The sequence below is a fragment of the Daphnia magna genome, linkage group LG2 (genome assembly GCF_020631705.1).
Source record: "Daphnia magna isolate NIES linkage group LG2, ASM2063170v1.1, whole genome shotgun sequence".
NCBI lineage: Eukaryota > Metazoa > Arthropoda > Branchiopoda > Diplostraca > Daphniidae > Daphnia > Daphnia magna.
Window position 1 is genome coordinate 910,801 of NC_059183.1, and position 26,254 is coordinate 937,054.

At 42.1% G+C, this 26,254-nt stretch overlaps 1 protein-coding gene across 10 annotated transcripts in view; it reads right to left on the minus strand.

The window, feature by feature from the left end:
• Window positions 1-3,288: 3,288 nt before the first annotated feature.
• LOC116917832 (cAMP-specific 3',5'-cyclic phosphodiesterase) overlaps window positions 3,289-26,254 on the minus strand; it is a 92,430-nt gene continuing 69,464 nt past the window's right edge. For 9 of the 10 annotated variants that reach the window (XM_045168965.1, XM_045168962.1, XM_045168966.1 and 6 more), the window contains 10 exons: window positions 25,118-25,230; window positions 11,906-11,999; window positions 7,541-7,890; window positions 7,360-7,458; window positions 7,112-7,276; window positions 6,600-6,699; window positions 6,236-6,513; window positions 5,911-6,093; window positions 5,598-5,772; window positions 3,289-5,528 (listed from right to left, as the gene is read on the minus strand). In XM_045168965.1, the coding sequence (XP_045024900.1) occupies window positions 5,362-5,528; window positions 5,598-5,772; window positions 5,911-6,093; window positions 6,236-6,513; window positions 6,600-6,699; window positions 7,112-7,276; window positions 7,360-7,458; window positions 7,541-7,890; window positions 11,906-11,999; window positions 25,118-25,230 (1,724 nt within the window). In that variant the 3' untranslated portion in view covers window positions 3,289-5,361. Of the gene's footprint in view, window positions 5,529-5,597; window positions 5,773-5,910; window positions 6,094-6,235; window positions 6,514-6,599; window positions 6,700-7,111; window positions 7,277-7,359; window positions 7,459-7,540; window positions 7,891-11,905; window positions 12,000-16,927; window positions 18,501-25,117; window positions 25,231-26,254 lie in introns of those variants that run through there. The other variant, XM_045168963.1, reaches the window with a different exon arrangement.

Consider the following 26,254-nt stretch of genomic DNA (forward strand, 5'->3'; position numbering starts at 1 on the left):
TAAAGGGAAATCGTCAAATTAACTGATGCCTTCATTCTACTCATAACTCATTAACCAAGCCAAATTATGAAAATATGACCTGATATTCGAAATCCTCGTTTAATTTTGATCAAAATGGCTTAGTTTTGTCCAGTTTTGAGACCTGTCCCAAATTGCCAGATTTTGACAAACAGAGAAGGGTATAGCCTTCCCACTTTTGCGATTTTGGACCAAATTCGAACATCAGCTAAAAACACTTGATTTCTACTCAAAATTGAACGAAAATCACGAATATAAGGTTCATTTGGAACTGTGACTAGTAGTTTTGATGGTATGACGTATTATGTATTAAAGGGAAATCGTCAAATTAACTGATGCCTTCATTCTACTCATAACTCATTAACCAAGCCGAATTATGAAAATATGACCTGATATTCGAAATCCTCGTTTAATTTTGATCAAAATGGCTTAGTTTTGTCCAGTTTTGAGACCTGTCCCAAATTGCCAGATTTTGACAAACAGAGAAGGGTATAGCCTTCCCACTTTTGCGATTTTGGACCAAATTCGAACATCAGCTAAAAACACTTGATTTCTACTCAAAATTGAACGAAAATCACGAATATAAGGTTCATTTGGAACTGTGACTAGTAGTTTTGATGGTATGACGTATTATGTATTAAAGGGAAATCGTCAAATTAACTGATGCCTTCATTCTACTCATAACTCATTAACCAAGCCGAATTATGAAAATATGACCTGATATTCGAAATCCTCGTTTAATTTTGATCAAAATGGCTTAGTTTTGTCCAGTTTTGAGACCTGTCCCAAATTGCCAGATTTTGACAAACAGAGAAGGGTATAGCCTTCCCACTTTTGCAATTTTGGACCAAATTCGAACATCAGCTAAAAACACTTGATTTCTACTCAAAATTGAACGAAAATCACGAATATAAGGTTCATTTGGAACTGTGACTAGTAGTTTTGATGGTATGACGTATTAAAGGGAAATCGTCAAATTAACTGATGCCTTCATTCTACTCATAACTCATTAACCAAGATGAATTATGAAAATATGACCTGATATTCGAAATCCTCGTTTAATTTTGATCAAAATGGCTTAGATTTGTCCAGTTTTGAGACCTGTCCCAAATTGCCAGATTTTGACAAACAGAGAAGGGTATAGCCTTCCCACTTTTGCGATTTTGGACCAAATTCGAACATCAGCTAAAAACACTTGATTTCTACTCAAAATTGAACGAAAATCACGAATATAAGGTTCATTTGGAACTGTGACTAGTAGTTTTGATGGTATGACGTATTAAAGGGAAATCGTCAAATTAACTGATGCCTTCATTCTACTCATAACTCATTAACCAAGCCAAATTATGAAAATATGACCTGATATTCGAAATCCTCGTTTAATTTTGATCAAAATGGCTTAGTTTTGTCCAGTTTTGAGACCTGTCCCAAATTGCCAGATTTTGACAAACAGAGAAGGGTATAGCCTTCCCACTTTTGCGATTTTGGACCAAATTCGAACATCAGCTAAAAACACTTGATTTCTACTCAAAATTGAACGAAAATCACGAATATAAGGTTCATTTGGAACTGTGACTAGTAGTTTTGATGGTATGACGTATTATGTATTAAAGGGAAATCGTCAAATTAACTGATGCCTTTATTCTACTCATAACTCATTAACCAAGCCGAATTATGAAAATATGACCTGATATTCGAAATCCTCGTTTAATTTTGATCAAAATGGCTTAGTTTTGTCCAGTTTTGAGACCTGTCCCAAATTGCCAGATTTTGACAAACAGAGAAGGGTATAGCCTTCCCACTTTTGCGATTTTGGACCAAATTCGAACATCAGCTAAAAACACTTGATTTCTACTCAAAATTGAACGAAAATCACGAATATAAGGTTCATTTGGAACTGTGACTAGTAGTTTTGATGGTATGACGTATTATGTATTAAAGGGAAATCGTCAAATTAACTGATGCCTTCATTCTACTCATAACTCATTAACCAAGCCGAATTATGAAAATATGACCTGATATTCGAAATCCTCGTTTAATTTTGATCAAAATGGCTTAGTTTTGTCCAGTTTTGAGACCTGTCCCAAATTGCCAGATTTTGACAAACAGAGAAGGGTATAGCCTTCCCACTTTTGCGATTTTGGACCAAATTCGAACATCAGCTAAAAACACTTGATTTCTACTCAAAATTGAACGAAAATCACGAATATAAGGTTCATTTGGAACTGTGACTAGTAGTTTTGATGGTATGACGTATTATGTATTAAAGGGAAATCGTCAAATTAACTGATGCCTTCATTCTACTCATAACTCATTAACCAAGCCAAATTATGAAAATATGACCTGATATTCGAAATCCTCGTTTAATTTTGATCAAAATGGCTTAGTTTTATCCAGTTTTGAGACCTGTCCCAAATTGCCAGATTTTGACAAACAGAGAAGGGTATAGCCTTCCCACTTTTGCGATTTTGGACCAAATTCGAACATCAGCTAAAAACACTTGATTTCTACTCAAAATTGAACGAAAATCACGAATATAAGGTTCATTTGGAACTGTGACTAGTAGTTTTGATGGTATGACGTATTAAAGGGAAATCGTCAAATTAACTGATGCCTTCATTCTACTCATAACTCATTAACCAAGCCGAATTATGAAAATATGACCTGATATTCGAAATCCTCGTTTAATTTTGATCAAAATGGCTTAGTTTTGTCCAGTTTTGAGACCTGTCCCAAATTGCCAGATTTTGACAAACTGAGAAGGGTATAGCCTTCCCACTTTTGCGATTTTGGACCAAATTCGAACATCAGCTAAAAACACTTGATTTCTACTCAAAATTGAACGAAAATCACGAATATAAGGTTCATTTGGAACTGTGACTAGTAGTTTTGATGGTATGACGTATTATGTATTAAAGGGAAATCGTCAAATTAACTGATGCCTTCATTCTACTCATAACTCATTAACCAAGCCGAATTATGAAAATATGACCTGATATTCGAAATCCTCGTTTAATTTTGATCAAAATGGCTTAGTTTTGTCCAGTTTTGAGACCTGTCCCAAATTACCAGATTTTGACAAACAGATAGGTAGGCCCTATATCTGTAGTATATCTATATACCAGAGTTGAACTATCTATCTGATACATAGATGTTTCGCTTTTGATAGAATAGAATCCTTATTCTTTATCAGGAAATTTCACGGGCGGCTCATGGGGTGTCTTCTGCAATTTTCTACTTGCTCCATAGACAGAGTAAAAAGAATACGTGAACCTCTGCATTTGTGTGTATTTGAGAAATGTATCACTTAAATATACATATCAACTTTTATGATATCTCGTGGTAGATATTAGGTTATAAAGGAGCTTACATGCACGTTTGACGTTTGTCTGTTTTTGTTCTTTAAGTCTTTTTGTTGATTTTTGAAACGAGTTGAAAAATGTGCAAAAGATGGAACTTGTTTTGGTTTTTAAATTGTAAACTAACGGTAGTACAACTGAAAGGAAGATCAAACTGAAACTAAGCAAGAACTAAAATTTTCCATATTCCAATAACTCGCTGAATTTCAGGGATCTGATATATTTGGTAATAGAAATTGCTAGTGATGGAAATTTAGTTATGGCTTGAGGTGATGAACCGATGTAGATTATACACTTTTACAGACAAGTACACAACCAGCATTTACAACGGCACAAAGATCCTTGTATGATACAATCGCAATACCGTAATATATACACGAAACTATAGATTGATGACATTATAATAGTGTGTATAATAATAATAATGTACACGAACGTACAGTTCATATGTGAGTGCATGAATTTTCTCTCGATAACCAATTTACTTTTGCATGGCAGAGAGGGCTTTTTTGTTGTCATCAAAAACCTAATGGCTGATACATGTGAAATAGAGAAATACCTATACTATATCATGGCAAAATACCAGATGAACAGAACTGACAGAGAATAACATCAATTTCTTGTTGCCCACCAACAGGTAATCTCAACTGTGCATACACTGTACAAATATCCACTTCTTTTATTACGAGAAAACAGAAACGAATAAAAAAAAAAAACCTCACAAAAAAATGGGACCTGAAAAATCCAAATCTTGTGTACGGTATAGCATAGTACACATACGTGTATCGTGGCAGGATGGTGTAAAGCTGCATCATCGTGAGGAGAAAAACGTGATAACCCGAAGAAACAAAAACAGTTATAACAAAAATAGTGTAGAATAACAACCGGGTCTTTTAAATGTAATATAATGTAAAATTTTGGCAATGGCCAATGATAATTGCTCAGAGTGTATATCGAAATGAGATAAGGACCGATGTAGTTGTAGCCGGCTTTCAATTATTGGCACCCGATTGATTTCATAATTCCTCTCGTACACAAAAGGAGAGTTTGCAACGGGAATAAGCACTGTGTAATGTGAATAGCATTGAGACATTTGTTTTGTCTGTTAGTTCTTCTAAAAGTGTTCTAAATGCCTTTTAATAATCCCCTCTCTTTCCCAGGTCGAACAGTACCAGCTGTTTTTTTGTGAGGACTAGGGTAGAAGAGAATGTGGATATATTATAAACTGTGTACGTCACAAATAATTTCATTTGATTTTTAGATTTCTTTCTAACTTAAGATAAATATTTAAAAATCATCTCGAGTTAAACCCAATCAATAGCGAAAAAAATCGTATCGACGCTGTTAATCAAAAACTAATGCACGGGAATAATAAGGATCTTTTTTTTCTCTCGCTTGTCTCCTCGCTCTACAAATAGGGAAACACTTTTGATGAATTGTTTTCACTTTAAAAATACAGTCAATATAATATAAAGTCAGCAATAGTATCTTAAAAGAAGAAACGCCATCACTTGAGTTTTTAAGCGTACGAAGATGTGGTCGAAAGTCGATTGACCCACAGCAGCAGAGTCTGCTCTACCCCGACATTCCGGAAGGTGGTTGTACAATAACATGATATTTTTATAGAACTGATGATGAATTTCCACGTGAGTGTTAAAGGTATGGATGATTTAGAATGTCATCCGACTGTGATCCCACTTGCGGGTTTTCTCCATGGCCGCAAGGAAATTCCATGTTGATTTTTTTTTTTTTTTGTCTTTGGTTTACTTGTTTTGTTTCCTTTTTTTCGTGTATTCTTTTTATTTATAATTTTTTTATATTTTTTTTTTTTTTTTTTATTATTATTATGGTTTTTTGTGTAGTTTTTTTTTTTTTTTTTTTTTTGCTTTTTTTCTGTTTGTTGGGGTGTGTACGTGTTAGCTGTAGACGTTACAAAGAGATGCGCTACCTGGAGACGAATAGAACTCACAGCGGTTCAAGCCATTCAGTCATCCTCCTCGTTACCACTCTCTCCCTCTTCCAGAGTGATTTGGAACTGGATACGTTCTGAAGGGACGGATAAAGCGTTACTCGAGCGCCAATGCCCATCTTCGCTTTCTATTCTGTTGACGTCATCGGCTTCCCCCGTCTCCGTGTTTTCGCCCGTATCGTCTATCCAACCAAAATATATCCTTATGCTGGACAGTACTGTTTTTGCAATCAAGTAAGAGGATAACTAACCTGACTGATCGACAGGAGTGTTGTCTGACTGAGCTGGCGGTGGTGAAGGAGGTATCATGCTAAAGTACCAATCACGATTATCCTCGAGGCCGTCAAGTATATCCTGAGCATCCGGATGTACCAGGTCGGCCCAAGTTTCCCATAGAGGATGTACGATGTAATCGATAAATCCCACCTACAGATGACGACAAAGGTACAAACAAAAAATCAGCCACTGTTTGCATTAATCAGTCTTTATCTTGGAGTTAGAATAATTTATGTTTCAATTATTGAAGGCCTCTAGACCACTAATGGTTTCAACTTAGAAGGGCACCTGCGACTTTTCGATGGTTGCATTCTGTCTGTCACACATCGGGCTGACATCCAAACCTTGTTCACGTTCACGATCACCCTGCTGAAAGAACTCTTCCATGATGAGCGATACCCAGCGACGGTAAATGTCCAACGGTTTAGTCGGATTGCTTAAATCGGCGCAGTGCACCATGTTTTGAAGCACCTACAATCGCATCGTGGCAAAAAGCAACAAAGCAGAACCGCACTCGTGAAAGGAAAACGTATTATTCTTTCATCAAACGCTGCTAGTCAGCTGTGTGATTTTCCTTTTCCAACACATTTCATTGCTTTTGTTTGTACAGTACCTGGATTCGGTCGGTGTAGTTATCCAAAAGGAGGACACCCGAACCAGCGACTTTCTTAGTTTCCACCATGGTTTTCAAATCTGCTAGCAAACTCATATGCTTTGACATATCCGTCGCCAAAACCATATCGATCACCATCTTGCGAAGTGTTTGTCGCTGTTTCTTATTTAAATTGCTAAAAATGTCGCAGTCGGGACTCTGTAATAGCTTGAACGCCACGGCCAGGTGATGATTCTCCAACACCGACTCGTCGTTATACATCAAAGCCAATTCGGAACCTAGAGAAGCAATTCGTATCAACCAACAAGAAACAGTTTTGATTCGTTAAGGGTCTTTTAAAATTTATAATAGGTTTGACACTCACTCGTATTGATAAGAAATTGATTTGTGAGACCGGGATGATCAACGTCGTGAATTGTTGCGGCGAAAATGGCCGCCATAATTTCCAAATTGGTAAACACCGACTGCAAAGTAACAAATAACGATTTAAATAACGAATTGTTCTCTTGTGAAAATGTGAAAATGGCAACAACGTAAAACGGCAGTCAAGTGCAAAGTTCTAGACTGGAACTTGTACATCATGATGCAAAATAAGAAGAGGGGCTAAAAACAAAAAAAACAATAAAAACTGTCACAGTGGAATCAAACAGTAATTGGGCATCAACGCTCTGAATAAATTGGTAGCATCCACTTCAACCTAAAAAGCCCCTCCCTCCTCTTCTCTACCGTTTGTCCCGCTACTTTCAATGACGTCTATGCACGCCTTTGGCACGCCTGCTACCTTTCTGACTTGCTAAGCAATTATGGATTTGCGTCACGTCCTCGCCTTCTGACTCAACCCTCTCACTCTAAGCCTTTCAACTCTTTCTCACTCACCTCCAACGCCGGAGAATTAAGTAGAACGTGGGTGGACTGAGTGACATCTGCAGCATGAAAGTGATTATGGTATGGGACTTCCTTGCCGTAGTTATCCTCGAGCGTCATCAGGAAAGAAACTAAAGTCTTGTCGGGTATCTTAAAGGCGTTCATAAGACCACGCTCCTGCATAATCAAACAAACGTTTAAGCACAACGATACGTTAACAGAAATCAGCCTAGGCTTTAACCTGGCCTTTTAGTACGTACTTTGAAAATGGCATAGGTCACGGCCGTCAATGGTCGATTGCTAGACAGTTCCGCTATTCTGAAAATGTCAATACCCCAGCGGTCGACTTCGTCTAGAAACTGCAATAAACGAGAAGAAGGAAATGTAATGAAATCGAGAACGAAATCTGATAGTTGACCTTTCGACGCCCAGTTATTATACCTTGCCCAGTTCATGTTCGTTGGCTGTGTCTACCCCGTATTTGGCCACCTTCTCCGACGTGGTGACACTGTTTGAGTGACTCAACGGTCTTTTAATGCCGGATATGTGTGACATGGTCCGACCCACGTGACTTGACGACTGTGACGTGGCCGCAGAAGCTCCACTTTTAGCTGACAATGCAGCCACCGTTCCCGACGATGATGACGATGACGTAGTAATCCCTGATCCGGCCAACGTGAAACCATCTTTGCCACCGTCCTTGGACTTTCGCGGACCAGAAGCTAGACGAGCCTTTTCCGTCTCGGAATCATCGACACGTAGCGATGGTAAATCCAACTCTTGCTGTTTATCTGTATCGTATTAAAAGAATTCAATTTAAACAATTGTAATTTGAAATGGTAGTCGAAATGGCGAAAAATTCACAATTGATTTCGGTTGGATAAGCCATATCTAAACGTCTACTATTCAGCGTTTCAATTTGAATCATAAAAAACTCGATAAATTTGCATCCCATTAAATCCTTAACGATGCACATTAAACAGACTGAAATTGGATTTACTACGAGGTATAAAATGAGCAACCAGCTGCTATCACGTCTATACGGCCATAATGATGGAATAAAAAGCTTGGGAAAAACCTGCGAAAAACGTCAAACGGCATTTTTCTTTTTGGCAAGCGTTAAAAACTATAATACGGCGCGATAGCAGCTCAACTAACATCAGCATGCAAAGAACTGTATGCTTTATTCGTAAAGTAAACATTGCATTTAGGCGTTGCGCAGCGCTACACAAAGTTGGCGTTTGTTGAATTACCACTGCTGTCGGGTGTCGAGCGAATACAACCATTCATCTATCTTACAGGAGAGGCCATAACAAAACAAAACAAAACAAAACAAAAAAATTCCAAGAACGATTGGCCAAGCCGGACTTTGTTGTTAAGACAATAGACATACAATAGTTTATTTGCCGGCGTCTCATCCGTCAGGTTTTCAGGTATATGTTGGGTTGGAGCCCATTTTCTTTTGTGTTCTAACGATTTCAATTTGTACGTGTTTTTCTGCGTTCATTCAAGTTATTTCATTGCTAACGCGAGCACTTAAGAATTCCGGCAGCAATTTGAGTGCGATTCAATTCCTAATGTCAGCTCAAGCCTGTTATCCCTCTAAATTTCCTCCCTATATGCTATAGTCGATGCGCTTGTTTGTATGTAAGGCTGCACGCGCTCTTCCGCATAACTGAAGATCTTTTTATTTTCCTCCTTTCTTTTTTATTCGTGTTTTTCACCGTTCCTTTTTATTTTGGATTCTTTGTTTCTAGAGATGCTCCCCCTTTTTTATTTTGCTTCATTCGTTTTTTGTTTCCGTCTTGCACCGACAGCCGGAAAGCTTCTGCCCAGGGATCTCCTACGTATGTCTCTATATATAACTATTACGGCGCCATTTTCAACTCGATGGCCAACACGTCAACACACGCAGTAGGGGGCTCCAAGTGTTTCAAAAAAACCTTTTGAACTTGTAAGCTCTCACCATCGTAATGGAGAGCGACAGTTCCTCTTTTTGCTCTTACTTTCCCTCTTTAAAGGTAAAAAAACAAAAATCCATTAACCACCCATCGGGATACGAGAAAGAGAGCGAAAGAGAGAAATGACTGGGAAATACAGTAAAGTGGCTAGGAGCCATGTCGGTCAAGTATATTCTCTGCTGGCAAACGGAAAACGATCAATAATTTTTTTTTTTTTACGCTCCAAGTTTGCGTCGCGGCCATTGCCGATGAAAAGATTTCAGCCCCTGGAGCTCTCACTGCGCTAAGTCAGCGAGTTAAGGATGAACTAAAAATGAGAATACTTTTCAAATATGGGTACGCGCATTGTCTACGCAAATGAGAGAGGGTGCAAAAAGGAACGACGAGGCGAATCGAAGCGCAAGCAACAAAAAAAAAAAGGACAAAAAGAAAGGAAAAGAGAAAAAAAAATGATTTGTAAAAATAAGATGAGGATGCGGAATTTGTGGGTGTGACGAGACTTTCGAGCGAACGTCACAAGGAGGAAATAAGGACCAGGACCACGCCCCTCCCTCTAGCCGCCATCATCTCTCCGTTCCTCGTATCTAGAACGAGTCGAAAAGGGCTCGTGCATTCGTGCGCCAAAGAAACGGCAGTCGATCTATCGATCCGCACTTTCTATACTCCTGCACAGTGCGTCCAACACGCAGCGAAATGGGAAAACAAGACATCGGCCGTTGAACGAAATGAAACGGAAAAAAAAAGAGGGGAAGACAACAACGAATAATGAAAGAATATTAGCCGGATTTTCGGTTTTAACGACTAGATTGAAGATGAAAATGTGTCGAGCGTCATCGTTTTTTTTTTTTCTTTGCTGGACGTTTTACAATGTCCACCTAAATCTACTACTCCTCTGACGCTGGCGTCTTTGTGTCGCTAATACCTTTTGTTTTTCCTTGCTCCTCCTCCGTGACGACACTAACCTCAAGAAACCAGTCTGACGATTTGCGTTCGAGCTATGCATAGTGTGTTTCTTTTGTTTGTACAGCACCAACAAAGGACGGGCTCCAAAAAGGCTTAGAGCACGACGATGAAATGGCAGCGTCAATACGATACTACTGTTCAGCATCCATCATCCAAGCTGACGACTGCTGATGCTCATGCATTTCCAAGCAGAAAAGCTACTGCTAATGCTTCCGTTGAGTTAAATATACTCGTCCGTTTGTCATCAGTACTAATAGTTTATTCATTTCCCCCACATTACTCTCGCATGCAAAAATCGATTTCACTAGCTGACTGTGTTTGACGACTGATGTCTTATCCGTTTCAAACACTGATTTGTTTATTTTCTGGGGGGGGAGTTGTCTTATTTCCCACTTCTCGCATTTGTAGCAAGAAAAGATTAAAAATTGAAGGACAGAAATTGCGATTAGTGCACGTCTATGGCCTCGCCCAATAACACACCATGTCTTTTACGGTTTCGTCTGTTTCCATACACTGACTTGTTAATATACCGACTCTTTGACACGACGCACCACTCAGTGTTCTCTAGAAGTCGATGACAGTTACACCCCCTCCCCCTTTTTCATTCGTCTTAGTACATACAAACACATTTTGACTGTTGATATTTGCGTGTCGAATATAAACGAGCGAGCGTCGATACTAATTACTTGCAAAAGTCTGGGTTCTCTTTTCTGCGCTGTAACGTACTGTACATCTATTTGGAACATACCCCATGATATAGGACTTAAAAACAAACTTTGTTATTGTTTACCCGGTTGTGTCTTGGTTTCCTATTACCGCATTCAAATTTAGAATCTGCGATGAAAAAAGAAAAGGCATTAGAGGCTCGTGAACGAATTCTGCACGGACTGCCTTTGGAGAAAATCTATCTGATTAAAGGGACTTGAAAGGAAAGGAATGACGAGTCCCTCTCATCTGCATATGCGAGGTTATTATATTAAGTATCAAATTGCGTTTCAACGTGAAACGATATAATAGGCCTCCCCAAAAGAGACACGTGCACGCACAAAGGAGTTACACCGACTCGTTTGGTAGATGAAAACGCAAGACCTTGTCGAAATGGGATGCATATGTCTAGAAGACGGCGCGTGAAATGCGTTCGTAAACCTATTCCATTGCGACTTTTTTTTCCCCCCGTCACTTTCTCTTGTTTGTTATTATTAAATCACATGGCATCTTTTGCTCACGATATGCAAAAAGACAAGGATGGCTCTACATCTGTGAATTTCTCCTTTTTGGAAGGGAAGCGTGAATGGGTGGCTCTAAAAATGGAATCCGCGAGATATTGCGCCTCTCGTTCAACTGTAATAACGATTCGGTTCAGCCCCGCTCCTCCCCTTGGCACTCCCCTCTCAGACCAAACACACCACCAAAAAAAAGGGGGCGACGAAAAAAACATTGGCAAAAAAATATGAAAACGATAAATGTATATGGCCCGAACGGGCCGGGACAAAATTAGCTTCGTCTTCCACATCTCTCGGCCACCCACAAACATACATCTATATAGGTATTTATAGGCGGGGAAGAGAAAAAAAAAACAGATATAACCTTTCTGTCTTGCGTGGACACGAATATAGTTCTAGCATCACCGTTGTATAAGGTAAAAAAAAGAGACAGATGAGACGGAAATAGCCACAAATCAAGCGTTCGCGTGCGCTTTCAACACGAAAGGGGTGGGGAGGATGCTACTGACAGGCAAACGTTCTTCTTATTTCACTTTTGTTTGTGTTGATACAGTCAAATTCCAACGTGCTGCTAGACCAGCAGTGGAAGAAAAATAAGAGACTCGGCAATAAAAACAAAAATGAAATAATAAAAAAAAAAAAGGGAAAGGCTGGCTTACCCAAGAATGTCGAGCAGATGTATTCGGAGATCTGATTGCCCGACCGGCTGGATTCGGAAAAATGGCTCAACTCTTTGTTCAGCATCCGTTTGAACTGGAAAATAAAGAAATAAGAATGTCAGAATTTGAAATTGTATTCATTTTTCTGATTCGGATTTAAAAACTAATCATTTCAACAATCAACGAGACGATAAATGAACCCGCATGGGTGAACGCTATAACTGATAAAGCCACGTGATACGACGGGAGGTACAGGGCGTTGTCGCTTCGCACGGGGTCATTAACAGGAGAGAAATACCTGTGTCCCTTGAAAATTCCGGGTATTTAGCTCTCGCATTCCAAATCGGCCCATAGTTATCCAAATTTCACATTGACCAAGTTCTTCGTTATCCATACACCATTCGGAGCTTAGTAGTAGCAATCCAATCAGATTAACATTCACTGTCGAATGCTTACCAAGAAACCCACATCGTCCAATAGTTTGATGGCCATTTTCGACGCACAGTTTCTAAGTAAATCTCGTGTGCGAAAAAGCAAAGCAAACCAAGTTAAACTAAAAGACGCGCTCACTGAACTGCGCAAGAATAACTTTGCGAATTTCTGCAGTTAATCTCGGACACGAGACGCTTTTTTGACACCATAATGGAGAGAGTGCGGAGGGAAATGAATAATTAACCAAGAGGGACGAGTGAGGTATAGCGTTAGTAGTATGCCACACGCCACCAGTCCTGCCAACTGCGTCTGCTTCGTCTGCTGGTCGTGGTTACAACTACTACTACTACTTACTACGAGCCTATAGTACGACCGCTCTGGGTGTGTCATCCCTGTAGTAGAACCTCCCTCTCTTTGCCCTTCTTTATTTGTTTTTTTTTTTTTTTTTTTGTCTTTGTTGTCTTTTTCATTTTCTTTTGTTTTGATTTCGTTTCAGTTTGGCACGTTCCTTTTCTGTCATCGAACGACGATGGCCCACGGCGGGGTCGTCCTTCTCTGTCGTCAATCATCACCGGGACGACAGACCACTAGCACAGGAAAATTAGGACTGCACGAAAAAGACGTAGTAGTTGTTTCAGCTACAGACGACTTAGTTAATATATACTACTGTACGCCACTGCCGATACGTCCAAGTTGGCTACTGTGGATCGTCATTACGCGGGGCTTTGCATTTTTTTTTTCTGAAGGGAATAAACGGTGCGTCCATTTTGCTGTTGGCCACAGTTTTTGTTCTAGCACAGTCTTTCAGTTGCGGTCACGGACACTGAAGTGGCAATAGAGAATCAGCTTGCTGTTGTGCCAAAAGACATTAAAGGACAGTTGATAGTTTGGAGCACGGGAGGTAGATGAGAACGAGCTGGAAAATGTCACAAGGAAGAATAGTGGGGAGCGAGAGAGACAGAGGATTGACGGGAATCATTTCTAGCGTCCCCAACGAACCCAACTACACAAGACTCCCGACAGTAACGACAGTCAAAAACTCTTCCATGACCCGAGCCTTTGGGTTCTGGCGAATTGTATCATAACTAGTCGACATTAGCGATATGTCAGCTTCTCTCTGTCACGCTTTTAGTTTCAGTTTTAGTTTTCGAATGTCCTCCCACAAAACGCCTAATACTATGGTGGAGCTATGTCTCTCGTTGGTTTCATGAAAGTCGGAGCCAAACGCTGAGAATAAAGCCAAAGAGAACAAAATGTTTTCGTTTGTTGATCACGACGAACGGCTACGCTTTACATGTTCAATGGCAATCGGACATGCGAGTGAAAAGACAATGAAAACGGCACGTAGATACGAACGCATCGGAATGCGCAGGGATCACGCTTGCTGACTGTGCAAGAAATGACGCCAAAAATAATTCTCAAGTTCTCCTTTTTTTTTATCACTCGAATCGTGGTGGATATCACGCGAGAAACTGTCTGAGGAATTGATTGGGAACTAAGCCCATTTGTTTTTTGTTTCATTCAACGAGGATTATCATTCGAAGGCGGTGAGTGCGTTACGTGCTGGCGGCTCAGGAATGCGACGCTACACGGGCAACGACTGCCCCGTATGTTTTCTCCACTTCCTGACGCTCTACGGTCCAGAAAAAGCAACAACAACAAGCCGATTCCAAACAAAAATAAAGGCCGGAAAATGGCAGCGTTTGTTTTCGTATGCATACCGCGGGACAGTCGTTCACGGAGCGAACGTTCGTGAGTGCGAGGGAAATGTCAAAAACGAAAGAGAAAAAAAATATATGTATTTATATGGCGCTACAAATGATATTCGTTCCCCTATCTCTTTCATCTTTCGTATATACAAGTTGCTGTTGTTGTTTTAGCCAAAAGTGAAATAACTGCACAACTGGATGATTTATTTTTTTTTTTTTCTTCCATACTTTTACGGATGGATAGAGAGGATAAAGCGACGGGAGTTTGGCTTTGAGGGATCGAATCATCACGAGGAAACATCAACATTTATTTCCGTTCCAGATTCCCCGTTTGCTAGCGCGCTTGTGTGTACTGGACATAGACTGGACTGCGTCATTTGGAGGGTTGGATTCCATCATTTGTTATTGCCGTCAGACCAGCAGGACGTTGGCACGGCGAGAGATGCGAGACAACTCATTTCTCAGAATCTTTTTCTTTTTTTTTCTGCACTTCTTCATTCTTTTCTTTTGTTGCATGGCTTTTGGTATTCGCTTTTGTCTCGATTCGCCAAGTAGCAGACAGTCGACATAACAACATTAGTCGATGACGGTGACGAGGATGAAAGACTGTTTGGGTGCATTGTCGTGATCATATTATACCATCGTGTCAAGAACTGTTGCCATGTGCAAGTAAATGTCTTCACAAATGATGGAGACCAAAAAGAAAAATTGCAAAATAATTTGTCATCGACCAAAAACATTTGACTTAATAAAAACTTCAATTGGAAAATTTTAAAACTTTTGTTTCGTCTCTCGAAGAACGAACGCTTTGATTTGCATATTGTGCGTGTTTTTATTTATGCATTCACTCATCATTAGATTCTTTAAAAAAAAGGAGAAGACGATGAATAATGCAAAATCGGTGAATGATTTTCAAGTTCAACCATCCCGAATCAAAAACAAACCACGACTCGGCAATCTCAAAGGGTGTGTTTGCGTTTCGTGACAATTAGCACTCGAGCGGATTTTAGGTTAAACTCAGGGATCAAAGTGTAAACTCTTTTACATCGTCTCTTTGAAAAACAAAAAACAAAAAAACAAAAAACGGGGAATGCTAATTGGTTCACTATTTGCTCGGGTTTACGACGCAAAGAGCAATTAGGGCTGATACAAACTTGGTAATAAAAGATAATCTCGGCTATATTTTCTCGATCACGTTCGCGTTATCAAACGACGGCATTTTCTTAATAAAGAGATTTTCCTTTTTACCTCGTAACCTAAAACTGTTATTTGCCTTTGCGATCGTATATGACCTGTTCGTTATCCAAGTTCATTCCCCGTCACACTGAGTCATTAAACGCTCACACCCAAAACAGAGCAATAGATAAGGTAGAGTAATCCTGATTCATTGAGCTCAGTCACGAACGTGGGCGCAAATTGCGCGGCACCCGGCGCACTGTTGAAAACTTTTTACTTAACACATGAAAAAGAAAAAACGTCAACAATTACTCCCAACTGGAAGAGACACGACACTCTTCACGTCTGCCCATCAACTGCAGGCAAACAAATTTATTAGAATGAAAAGCCGTTTTCGCATATGCCGGGCTCGACAACAAAGCGAATGATCCAGCGTGCCGAACGCTCTTTCAACATCTCGAGCCAACAAGAGCGTAAAGCTTTCGCTACGTGCATAGCTTTATTGGTAGTAATCGTTATTGTAGTAGGAGGTATAAAGCAGTGCAGCAGTTTATCTACGAAACAGCATTTTTCTTTCTATTTTAAAAGCTCTTGTTTTGTTTCGCAAAGAGCCCAAGGAGGCTGTTGACAGCTCCATCCTTATTTTTTTGCCCGTCAGACAGAAGCAGCCGCACTTTTCTCCTCCGGAGTTAGATAGAGTTGCGTTTGCCTCATTTTCTTTGCCAAAGAGGATGAGGACGACCTTCGTTAGCGCTGTGTTTCGGCCTCATTTCGAGCCACGGGTCGATACGAAAGGCAGCACGTGCCCCGCCAGAGAGGAAATCGACGATAAGAAAAGCACCAAAAATCTATAAGTAACGGTATCGATCTTTTGGAACGTGAGTTGCGAATATTTCACGCCATGTCGACGAAATGTCTGTTATTACCTTCAGCGCTACGTGTCTACTACACACGGATAACGAGCTATCTATTAGTCAACGCGCTCGGCAGACACGTAATAGTTGCGCAAGTATTGTTATCAATGCAGATATTCTTGATGAATCTCGGTGTTTAGATTAGAGAACAAGCGCTCGAAAATAAAACGACGGCCAAATGAAAGCGGTGACGATTTTGATTCCTCTTCATCAAAGTTGCAAAGTACAGACGCTCCGCCTGCAGAAACTTGCATATACGCGAACAAAACGGGCTAAGGGAACCCTGGGGATCCTGCTTGATTCCAACCGATGGAGAGTGAGCATTATGCAGATGTCTGTATTTGAACTTTTGCGAGTTGCGATGCTCGCAATCAGCCCATAGGGCAAGTGAAAAATAAATGGGAAAAAAAAAAAAGCAGCACAGTACACCATGTGTGTATATACTAGCGCAGCTACACGGAACTACTGCCAAACTTTATTACGAAGTTGTTGGAATGCTCCAATGGCCCAGCTGTCTGGTGGCGGCTCAGACTCTGTGCCAAGAGTACGTACAGTTGCATCATCCCCGCAAGCAGCCACCTACGACACATGCATCCATAAAGCAAATCGATTTCTAGGACTGCATCAATACTTTTCCCCGAAAACGACTATCGCCGTGCCTAATTATACCATATTCTATCATTTCAAGCTCTTGGCGCGGGCAAGTCTTTTCAGTGTCTCGGCCTACGAGTTGGAATAACGACCAACAGCGTATCGAGTTTCGATTATTTTTAAGGCGGGGATATGGCTACCTGTTTGCACTTCATGTAGCGCAATTTCGTGCCAACGGAATCGGACTGGTCGTCGACATCCGTCGATGGTGAAGATGATATTAAAGGCTGGAGGGAGCGGCGGACCAGTTGGGGCAATGAGAAAGCGGCCGGTTGGGAACTACGTCTCGATGGAGTCGACGGCCTTGTCTCGGCCGCTCGCTCATGTTTCTGCTGCCTTGGCGTCACAACCGGGCGGACTGGATCAGCCGGCGGAGCGGCGACGCAAGACGTGAAAAACGACGTCGCTGACGATGTGGGAACCACCGAACTGGAACTCGATCGCCGCGGATGCTTTTTGCGCCAACTGAAGAGACCGGAAGATGAAGAAGAGGAAGACGTGGATGTCAGCGGTTGCGCCGTCGAGTTATGATGATGGTGCGATTGATCGACAGTCAACGACGGATGTCGCCAGATTGTGCTGCCACTACTTCTGCTACAGTTATTGTCTTGATGTGCGTTGGGTGGACGCCATCCAGCCGCATCGCTCCTATCGTACCGCTCGTTGCCATCGTCTGCGCGATGCTTGGTCGTTGCGCTTCCAGGCCGGAAAGGCGACAAACTGGCAGGCCGATTTCGAAGCGGCGCGCCAAAAACGGTCACCGGATTACTGTCTTCTGGCAGCGAGAGACGCTGCCGGGATGTTGATGTCGTCCGGTAATGGTGACGGCCGGACCCAGTGGCCTCATCGACATCGTCGTTGATGCCACCGGATCTTGTCCTTTGACTGTTGTTGCCACTCGACGCAGAGGCCGTGTGCGGCGGCGTAGTCGCCGGACTTCTCGGCTGTCCGTAGAAATCTGGACTGTCAGTGCCCGTCACGGTTTCGTTCATAGTATTAAGTAATGTACAATCACCTCGGAAGCAATTCAATACGACTATTGACGACGGTTGAAACAAAGAGTTGTGCGATTGACGGATAGCGCCAGAGAGACAAAGAAGAGGCTTCCGATGAGGATCGCTGTAGCGGGCAGAAGTAAATCAACGTAAAAAACGGGCGTAGTAGTCAGCCACCGCCATTACGGTATTGGTGATAAACTAGTGGAGCGCGATCCACAAATTGACAAGGGACCCAAGCATTTGACGGGAAACCAGTAATCTGGTCACACGGCATTATGTGCTGTATCCTCCTTCCGTCTAGCTGTAATAAGGCTTGACAATAAGCGACACTATTCGAACGAACGAGACACTGAAAACGGAACCAACGGGGCCAATCAAGCCCTCCCCCCTTCCCCGTGTAGGAGCAGACAGGCGGATTCCACGTCTACTGGCCGATTGCACCATGGACACGCCAATTTGTCGACGACACGCTTAACATGTTTAACTTGAGCTTCATCCAAAAAATAGCGACTGAAGCACCCAGCCACATCACGTACGACGAGACTCTGACAGTACAAACACACACTCGGCGAGCTGCTGGGCTGATGCCGGGAGCTCCCTTACATATATTTTTATTTTCTTTTTTTTTTTTTTGTTTTTATCTCGTTCGTTGAGCGCCCTCCACACTGGCGGATGGATGGCGGACGACTGAGGGTGCTGCCAACCGAGAGAGCTATAGTAGAGCTTGTGTCGTCTTCTCTCCTAACCCTGCGCTCTCTGCGTTATGTGTAGCACAGTAGCTCCGCAGCAGCTCCTACACCAGCTCTATATAGTTAGCTGCACTGAGAAAACGGCTCGCGCCATACCAATCCGAGGTAGAAAACGAAAAAAGAATTTGAGAAATAATGACAGCCAACAAAACTAGCACGACATGATCATTTTTTGTTGTTGTTGTGTGTGTGTCGTCGTCGTTTAAAGATTTGCGTAAGCTTAAAGAGTGATACGTAATATCCACGAACGGTGGAAAAGAAAAACTTGAAAATCAATGAATTACAATCGTTTGCCAATTCCCCGGAATGAACTGGGTACATCGCGAGGTCGAGACGTCCCCACATTTCTCCTTCAAAAAAACTTCAATCTGAAAAGGTCGATCGTTCCAACCAAATCACACACAAAAAAAAGAAGAAGGGGGTTAACGCCGAAAGCGAGTAGTATTGAATACCGCATTTTTGTTGGGTTTCGCTTTTTAAAAAAGGGTTATGCAACATCAATTTGTGTGTGTGTGTGTAAAGGTCTGAACCAGACAAATCGGACCGGATCTAGGCATCGATGGGATCGCTGAAAAGACCAATGGAGTATTGACGGCTGTCGTTGAGACGCTGTTGACTCGTAAGCAATTCGCCGTATAAGTATACAGACGGGTCTGTGTAGCACAGTGACGGTGGTGGCCGTGTATATCAACACACTCTCCTCTACTTGGCGTAGCGGTACACCTCTTGGCTTCGTTTCGATCAATAGCGAGAATACACGGACGAAAGGGGAAGAGAAGTAGGAGAGGCCAACCGAAAGGAGAACTCAACCGACGTACAAAAACGCACCCAAAACAGAATCAAAGAAAGTATCAGCGTCCAGGAGGGATTGAGAGCTTCGTGTGGGTGGGGGGACTCCGCCAACAGCAGGAAAAACTAACAACATGAGGAACTAGTCTCATCCACAAGAACTCTATAGGCTCCCCGCTTAGGGTCACCGACACTTCTCAGTTTCACTACTCCGCATGTTTCTTTATGACATTCGACGATCAAATAATCCACACAAAAAAAAAGACAGGAAAAAAAAAAAAAAGCGAACAATTTGAAAACATGTTTCAACTAACGATGTTATCTGCCTACGTTCGGAGCTTCTCGCAATCGTCCCCAAAAAAAACGGAGCGGAATAAAAATGTGGATTGGAAAATAGGAGGCCGAATGGCGACAGAGCGACGGATTGAGTGTCGAGTGAGCAAGGAGGCAGCAGTCAGAAAGTGTAGATAAAAGAGAGATGAGGGGCGGTTCTAAGAAGAGATTGGATTAAGCATGGTTATAAACGTACATATCGACACAAGCTTTGGCCTATTACATCTCCAGCCGAGAACGACACACAGCCGACAGCCAAGTGACTGGTAGCGTGATGGTTAAGCTGCTCAGTTTATACCGCTCCTCATATTTCCTCTCTGCTTCTTTTTTTCGATTTCCAAACACACGTACACACACACACACATACACACCCCAAAAATGGGGAGGTAGGCGAGCGGGAGCCAGAAGCAGAAGGAACCCAGGGAAGAAGGGCATGGAACGCGAGAGCCGAGAGAGAGACAAAACAAGCACACTTCTGCCTTCTGCTGCTGATAGACGATTTCCAACCAATGAAATCTGAGGCTGTGTCTCTGACGTCATACTGACGCACGAACGTCGGTCCCTCCCCCTCTGGTTGTTTGTATCCGCCTGTACGTGCATACTACCCTCTCCATCTCTTTCCTAACATTTCTCCACACCGCTCCCTTATTTTTATTATATATTTTTTTTTTTCTCTCTTCTTCCTTCTTCCGTCTTTCATCTTTGTTGACGGCGTTGCACGTTTTAATCTACGGAGGCCCCACGAAGAAAACAGAGGGGAAAAAAGAAAAAAAAAAAAAAGACCATCGAAGCCCATACAAACAAGACGTAGACGACGTTAGTTGGCAACAATGGTTCGGCCTTATGGTCGAATGTTGTGGGGCCCATTTTCTGCGTCGACCAAACACGTGTGCACGAACTGAGCAACGCGTGCGACCGCCGCGACCAGTGATGGAAGAATGGCTTCAGCTCCACATTCTTACGATGGAAGCATTTAACGGATAGACGGCGAGTGACGAAAAATGGATGAATGATTACTATCATCGAACATCAATCATAAGCTTATCGAAAATTCTTCTCATTGCTTGATGTACTGCCAGAGGAGGAGTAGCAATTCAAAAATTCTCAGTATTTCATCATGACCCTATCTCCTCATCTACGTTGCAAGGAACACACGTAACCCTATAACAATTAATTCCAAGTCAACGGCGCAGACAAGTCGTCCGGAGAACCCTCCAGCGCGAAGACGGACCGATACATTTTGAACGTGTCTGTTGACTACAAGTTTCTTAGCAAAAGCTACTGGCGATACCCTACAACAATAGAGCACATGTCCCACTATACAAATCAAAGTTGTAGAGCAACTTGCGCACTCAGTCGCTCGAGATGCCACGACTTTGGCTAGACGTCTGCGGCCAAAGTCAATTCGCATAGTCATTGACTGCGCCTAGTTTTCATAGTATCAAAGTATCAAGAAAAGTTCAAGGCACGTACGGTGTTGAACAAAACAAATACTGAAAAGAAATACATTTTCAAATGCTAAGCCTTAAACATTTCCATTCTGTCTGATGCGCCTGCGAGAGCAAGCCGTTTTTTTCAACCTTATTCATTCCCCTTCTTTTCATTTCGTGCGCATCTTTCAATTGCGAAAATAGGGAGAAAACGGGAGCGCCTAAATACGACAGCTCTTAAGAGTAGATACAACACAAAAGGGACGCAGAATGGAGATGCTTGGCGGAGCAAATTATATCAGAAAAGCGGATGGCAACAAAAGAACGACGTGGGGATGCAGATTGACGATTTCAATAATGCAAAGTAAAGCAAATATGGCAACGGAGAGAGAGAGAACTGTAAAAGAGGACGACGAGCACATACGACGCTGTTCATTTTGTTACTTTTGTTGATCCATCCAGTCCACTGGGGGTCTCTTTCGTCAGCAAAAAGTTCGACAATAGCCCCAGTTTTCCCAGTACAGATGTATGCATGGTAAAACACTACTCGACGGCCTATCGACTATTTTATTATGTGCGCTTTTTGTTTGCATAGGCACCGTAAACCTATTAAAGTCGGCCTAACTAACGAGAAGACGGTAAAACAGTTGAGCGCAAATCGGCCAAACAGATCAAGAAACAGGAGGGTAGAATTGCTTGACAAGGACGAGGAAAAATAAAAGTTTTTGAAAAAGCTACACGATCGATAATAGGCAAAAGGGGAATGATGAGCAAGCGCCATTGCTGAGGCAGATCGAATGGAAAAAGAAATGATAGCAAAATCCAGTCAACATTTAGGGCGGAGGATGGAAGAAGGGATCAAGTTGGAATAAGATTCTAAACGAAAGAAAAGGAAAAAAAAAGAAGAAGAAGAGGGAAAAGCAAAAGTTTTTCGTTTCTTTCTTGGCTCTGGTGAAAGACGAGAGACCGGCAGGGCTGAGCAACTATAGGCCTTCAAAAGAAGGAAGAGGGGTTATGTATTGACAACTCGATCAATCGATTGCACAGCGTATACAAACAGACCGGTCGGACGAGCGCAATCGGCTGCCAACACGCAATCCACGGTATAGACTTGTACGTACATACCTTTGAACACACAGAGAGAAGGAGCGCGGGTGATAAGGACCTGGCTATAGAATCAGGAGTCGAGTCACGCGATCTATCTGCCTCTCTAGTCCGCTCTGCCGTTCACAGCAGCGCCTGTGCATGTCTAATGCGCACATATAGGACAAAATTGAAATATGGAAATCATCCACTGTTTGCCCTTGAAAAACTGTACAGCACTACGGAATACAGTAGCGTATACAATGGCTTGGCTTCAACTTGGCTAAACCTCAAAGTCACATAATAACGTAGGCTTCGAACTCGTGGCACTCGTGGCAGCCTCCCGCACGCCCCACTTTCCGCCTTTGCCAACGCGTCGTTGTCCTCCTCATCATTATCCCATAAATCTACATACAACATTTCCTCTTTCCACTCAAATGCTTTTGAATAACGATGATGCCCGATGACGATTTATAGGCGCAGATATAACGTCTACAAATAGCAACTCTATACACAGCTACAGATTCCATTCATCATCTACGAGCAGAGGAGAAGGAAAACCAAAACAAAACACAAAACCATGAAAGTGCTGATCCAACTCGACAAGACGGACACATAGGCGGCTGCAAAACAAAGCTTTCAAACCGGGGTAATAATGCATCTGAGCGTCGCGGGATTATTATGTCGCACAGCGTCCCGAAAAGAAGAGCCACAAAAAACAACAAAAATTCGACGGAATCCGGCATGATCAGCAGTAGCCTAACATCCGCACGCGCCCCTGGCCGACGAGTCTATTAATTCCGCTGGCGCCAGACGTCGCAACAAACAAAAACACGCCGAGTAGAAAAAGAAAACCAACAACAACAAAACAAAATGCTAAAAGAAAGGGAAAGAAAATTGAATGAGAGCAAGGCCTGGATGTACACAGCCGCATAACACGATAGTGTCGTGATCGTGAAGATCAGTCGTGCGATTAATCTTCTTGTCTCCAAGCAATTTTCCTCGTCGCGACTAATCCCCAACCACATAAATGTTACTTGTCGGCTTTGTTCGTATTAAAGTCAGCGTTCCTCTTCTGTGAAACTCAACGTCTTCAATGCCCAAGCGCGCATAACTCTTGCGTTGTTTTCGTCAGAAAAGTAACACGACGGAAAGCGTTAATCGCCAGACCAAAAAGGTTACGTTTCGTGTGCAAGCACTGGATAGCCATCGTATTGATCCTGTTGATTATACGTTGAGCCCATTTTTTTTTTTTTCACGCAAGGTGGAGGCCTTCCCAAAAGCAACTTAGCAGCCGAGTACCTATACGCGTTACTTAGGTGGTAATGCTGCGTGCCATAACGCGATGGTCTTTAGTCGGTCTCGACATTGCACTTTCTAAAAGTTCACGACGCCATTTAACACGGACGACGTGAGCGCCCTGTTTTTTTTTCTTGTAATCAAATTGCGCTTTCAGTCGTGTTCTCATGGAAATAGACCGGTCGACGCATCGTAGACGTTCAAAGATATGCGCTTCTTCTCTCCGTTTCACGTCTCCGGTATTGAGGACACACGCACTCGTCAATGCGACTATGCAGCAAAGCTAATAAGATGAAAACGGAAGACAACTGATTCAGTCCTGAGAGTTCGATGGGCAAGACGAACGTTCGCGGAGAGACGTGGATGGTAATGAGATGAAAGCATGACGTCAGTAAGGCGACGAGAATTCTCGTTTGTGGAACATCCACTTTTTTGGGGGGTTTTGTTTATTAACGTGTTTTACTTTGCTGCAACGCGCAATTGGTCTGGTCCAAAAATTTATGAAGAAACATTTTTTCCTCATTTTCTTTTTGGCCGGCCGTTTGGCAGGCGAATGGCGAAAAATGTTAATCCCAGTCTGCGGGCCATTTGCACAAAGCTCCACTCAGTTATCGTGGAAGTAAAATATTCAGACTTGGCAGCCAGCAAATTCAAAAATAATTTTGTTTTCTTCTTCTTTATAAGAAGAAAAAGTGAATCAATCCAAGAGTTTGGTGGGTGGTGGAAGGGAAAAGAAAAATTATGGGGGAGTGTCCGTTTTCAGAGCGGATGGTGCAAAAATGCAAGGATATCGGGGAACTGATTGGCGGATGAACGAGCGCAAGTGGAATAGCGTGACAACAACCAAGGCCATCCGAATGACGCGGCAAACGAAGAGGCCAACAAAAATCAATCGAAAAATAGTAGATCGTTGCAACAAATGACGACGCAAAAGACCAGATGAAGAACAAGACTAGGAAGAAAAAAACAAAAAAGGGAATATAAGAATCATAAGACGCACAAGAAAGAAAGAAAGGAAGAAGAGGAAGAAATACGAGTGAGAAAGAGAGAGAGAGAGAAAAAGATGCGAGACCAGGTTCTTCCTCTCTTTTGATCCGAACGATCGATAGTAACGAACGGACCGTCGATGAGGAATAAAATAAAAAGATAACCGAATCACGAGAGACATGTAGTATACGTAAAGCAATAGCATGGCAAACGGATATGATATAGGAAGAAAATGAAACTAGGGTATGCCCTGGAGAAGCACGCAATCAAATCAAAAACTTTTGACAAGACTTTAAACCAAGGATTTCAAAAAATAAAGACAAAATCTTCGACCGAAAATAGATGTTAATAATAATGGCATTGAGCAACCAATGAGAGCAGGTTCTACGCAAGAGTCAAAAGAATGAAATTATTTCAAAAAATAAGACGCACCCACGCACGTCTCAACTGATCAAAATCGTTTGAGAGAGATATCCATTTTTGCGATGACGCGATGCTGCCACAAGTCACTCACGCAAGACACTGAGTTGACACCGACAATAATCTCCACAAATACCTTCGGTATAGGTTACCAAGCGACACGCGATGACGCACGTGCCACTTATTGGTGGGGACAGGAAAAATAAATAACCAACGGAAGGACAACTTCAATTTTGCCTTACCTTGCTCGATGCCATGTCGCTGACGGAACGATGCGTTTGTATAGTCTCCAGCTGGTCCAAGCACCAGTCCAATTCTTCGAGCGTCTCCACCGCCAGCCGGCTGTACGTTTCATCTGTTATGCAAATGAGAAGGGAAAAAAAAAAACAATTCATTTTAGCCTATGATTTTTTTGCGTGATAATTGCGAACACAGATTGACGTTACGTTTCGAGAACAAAACAATTGATACCAAAAATTTTCAAAAATTTAAAAATAATAAAACGAAATATTCTTAGATTAAAAACAAAATGAACGAGTTTTAAATATTGGTCTGTCATGGTTGGTGATGCAAGACCAAAGAATTTTGGATTTTTAAAAAAAGACATGGGGCATTTTATCCCCTTTAAAAAAAGATACAAATGGCGCTGTTTAGTTTTGGAGTTTATTGGTTTGGGTTTTCTTTTTTTTTTCTTTACGATGATGAACGCGAGCCCCGGTGGGCTGGTAAAAGATTAACGACCGCCGTGCCGTTTTCAGCTTGTTTTCGTCCGCCGACTGCTGCTGCTGCAACAGATGAGCTAACGTGGTTCCAACTCATCGAGGATAGTACTTTACGGAATATGGCCGAGTTGTGAAAAATCTGCATAATACACAAGCCATCGCTTCCGTAATTGCTAGCAACTAAATCATCCCACAATTTCCGGTAATTTTTACGCGGCCACAGTTAAAAGCCACGCGACAGCTGGGCAGCTTTCCCAACGTTCTGAAGAAAAACTAAAACAACAACAGCCAACGTATGTAGGCATCACCTGCAGCAATCAGTGGGACAGACGTAAGGAACTATCGAATAAAAACAAAAATATTTGCAATTTCGTCAGTCAAAATAAGGAACCAAAAAAAAAAAAAAAGGGTTGCCCTAACGATGGCGTCATCTTTTAGGGCACTACTGCCAACTCTATTACATTAAGAATTTCATGACATCAATCTTGGGCGGTCGTGGAATTCTATAACGTTCTATTATCTCAAGTGGACGGGGTTGTGTTATTGTTTCTCTTTGCCGTACGCTCACGCTGGGCCGACACCCTACATTGTGACGGGCTCTTGTTTTTGCGGGATCGGGAAAATGAAGACACACAAAAGACGTCCAGAGTCCCTCTG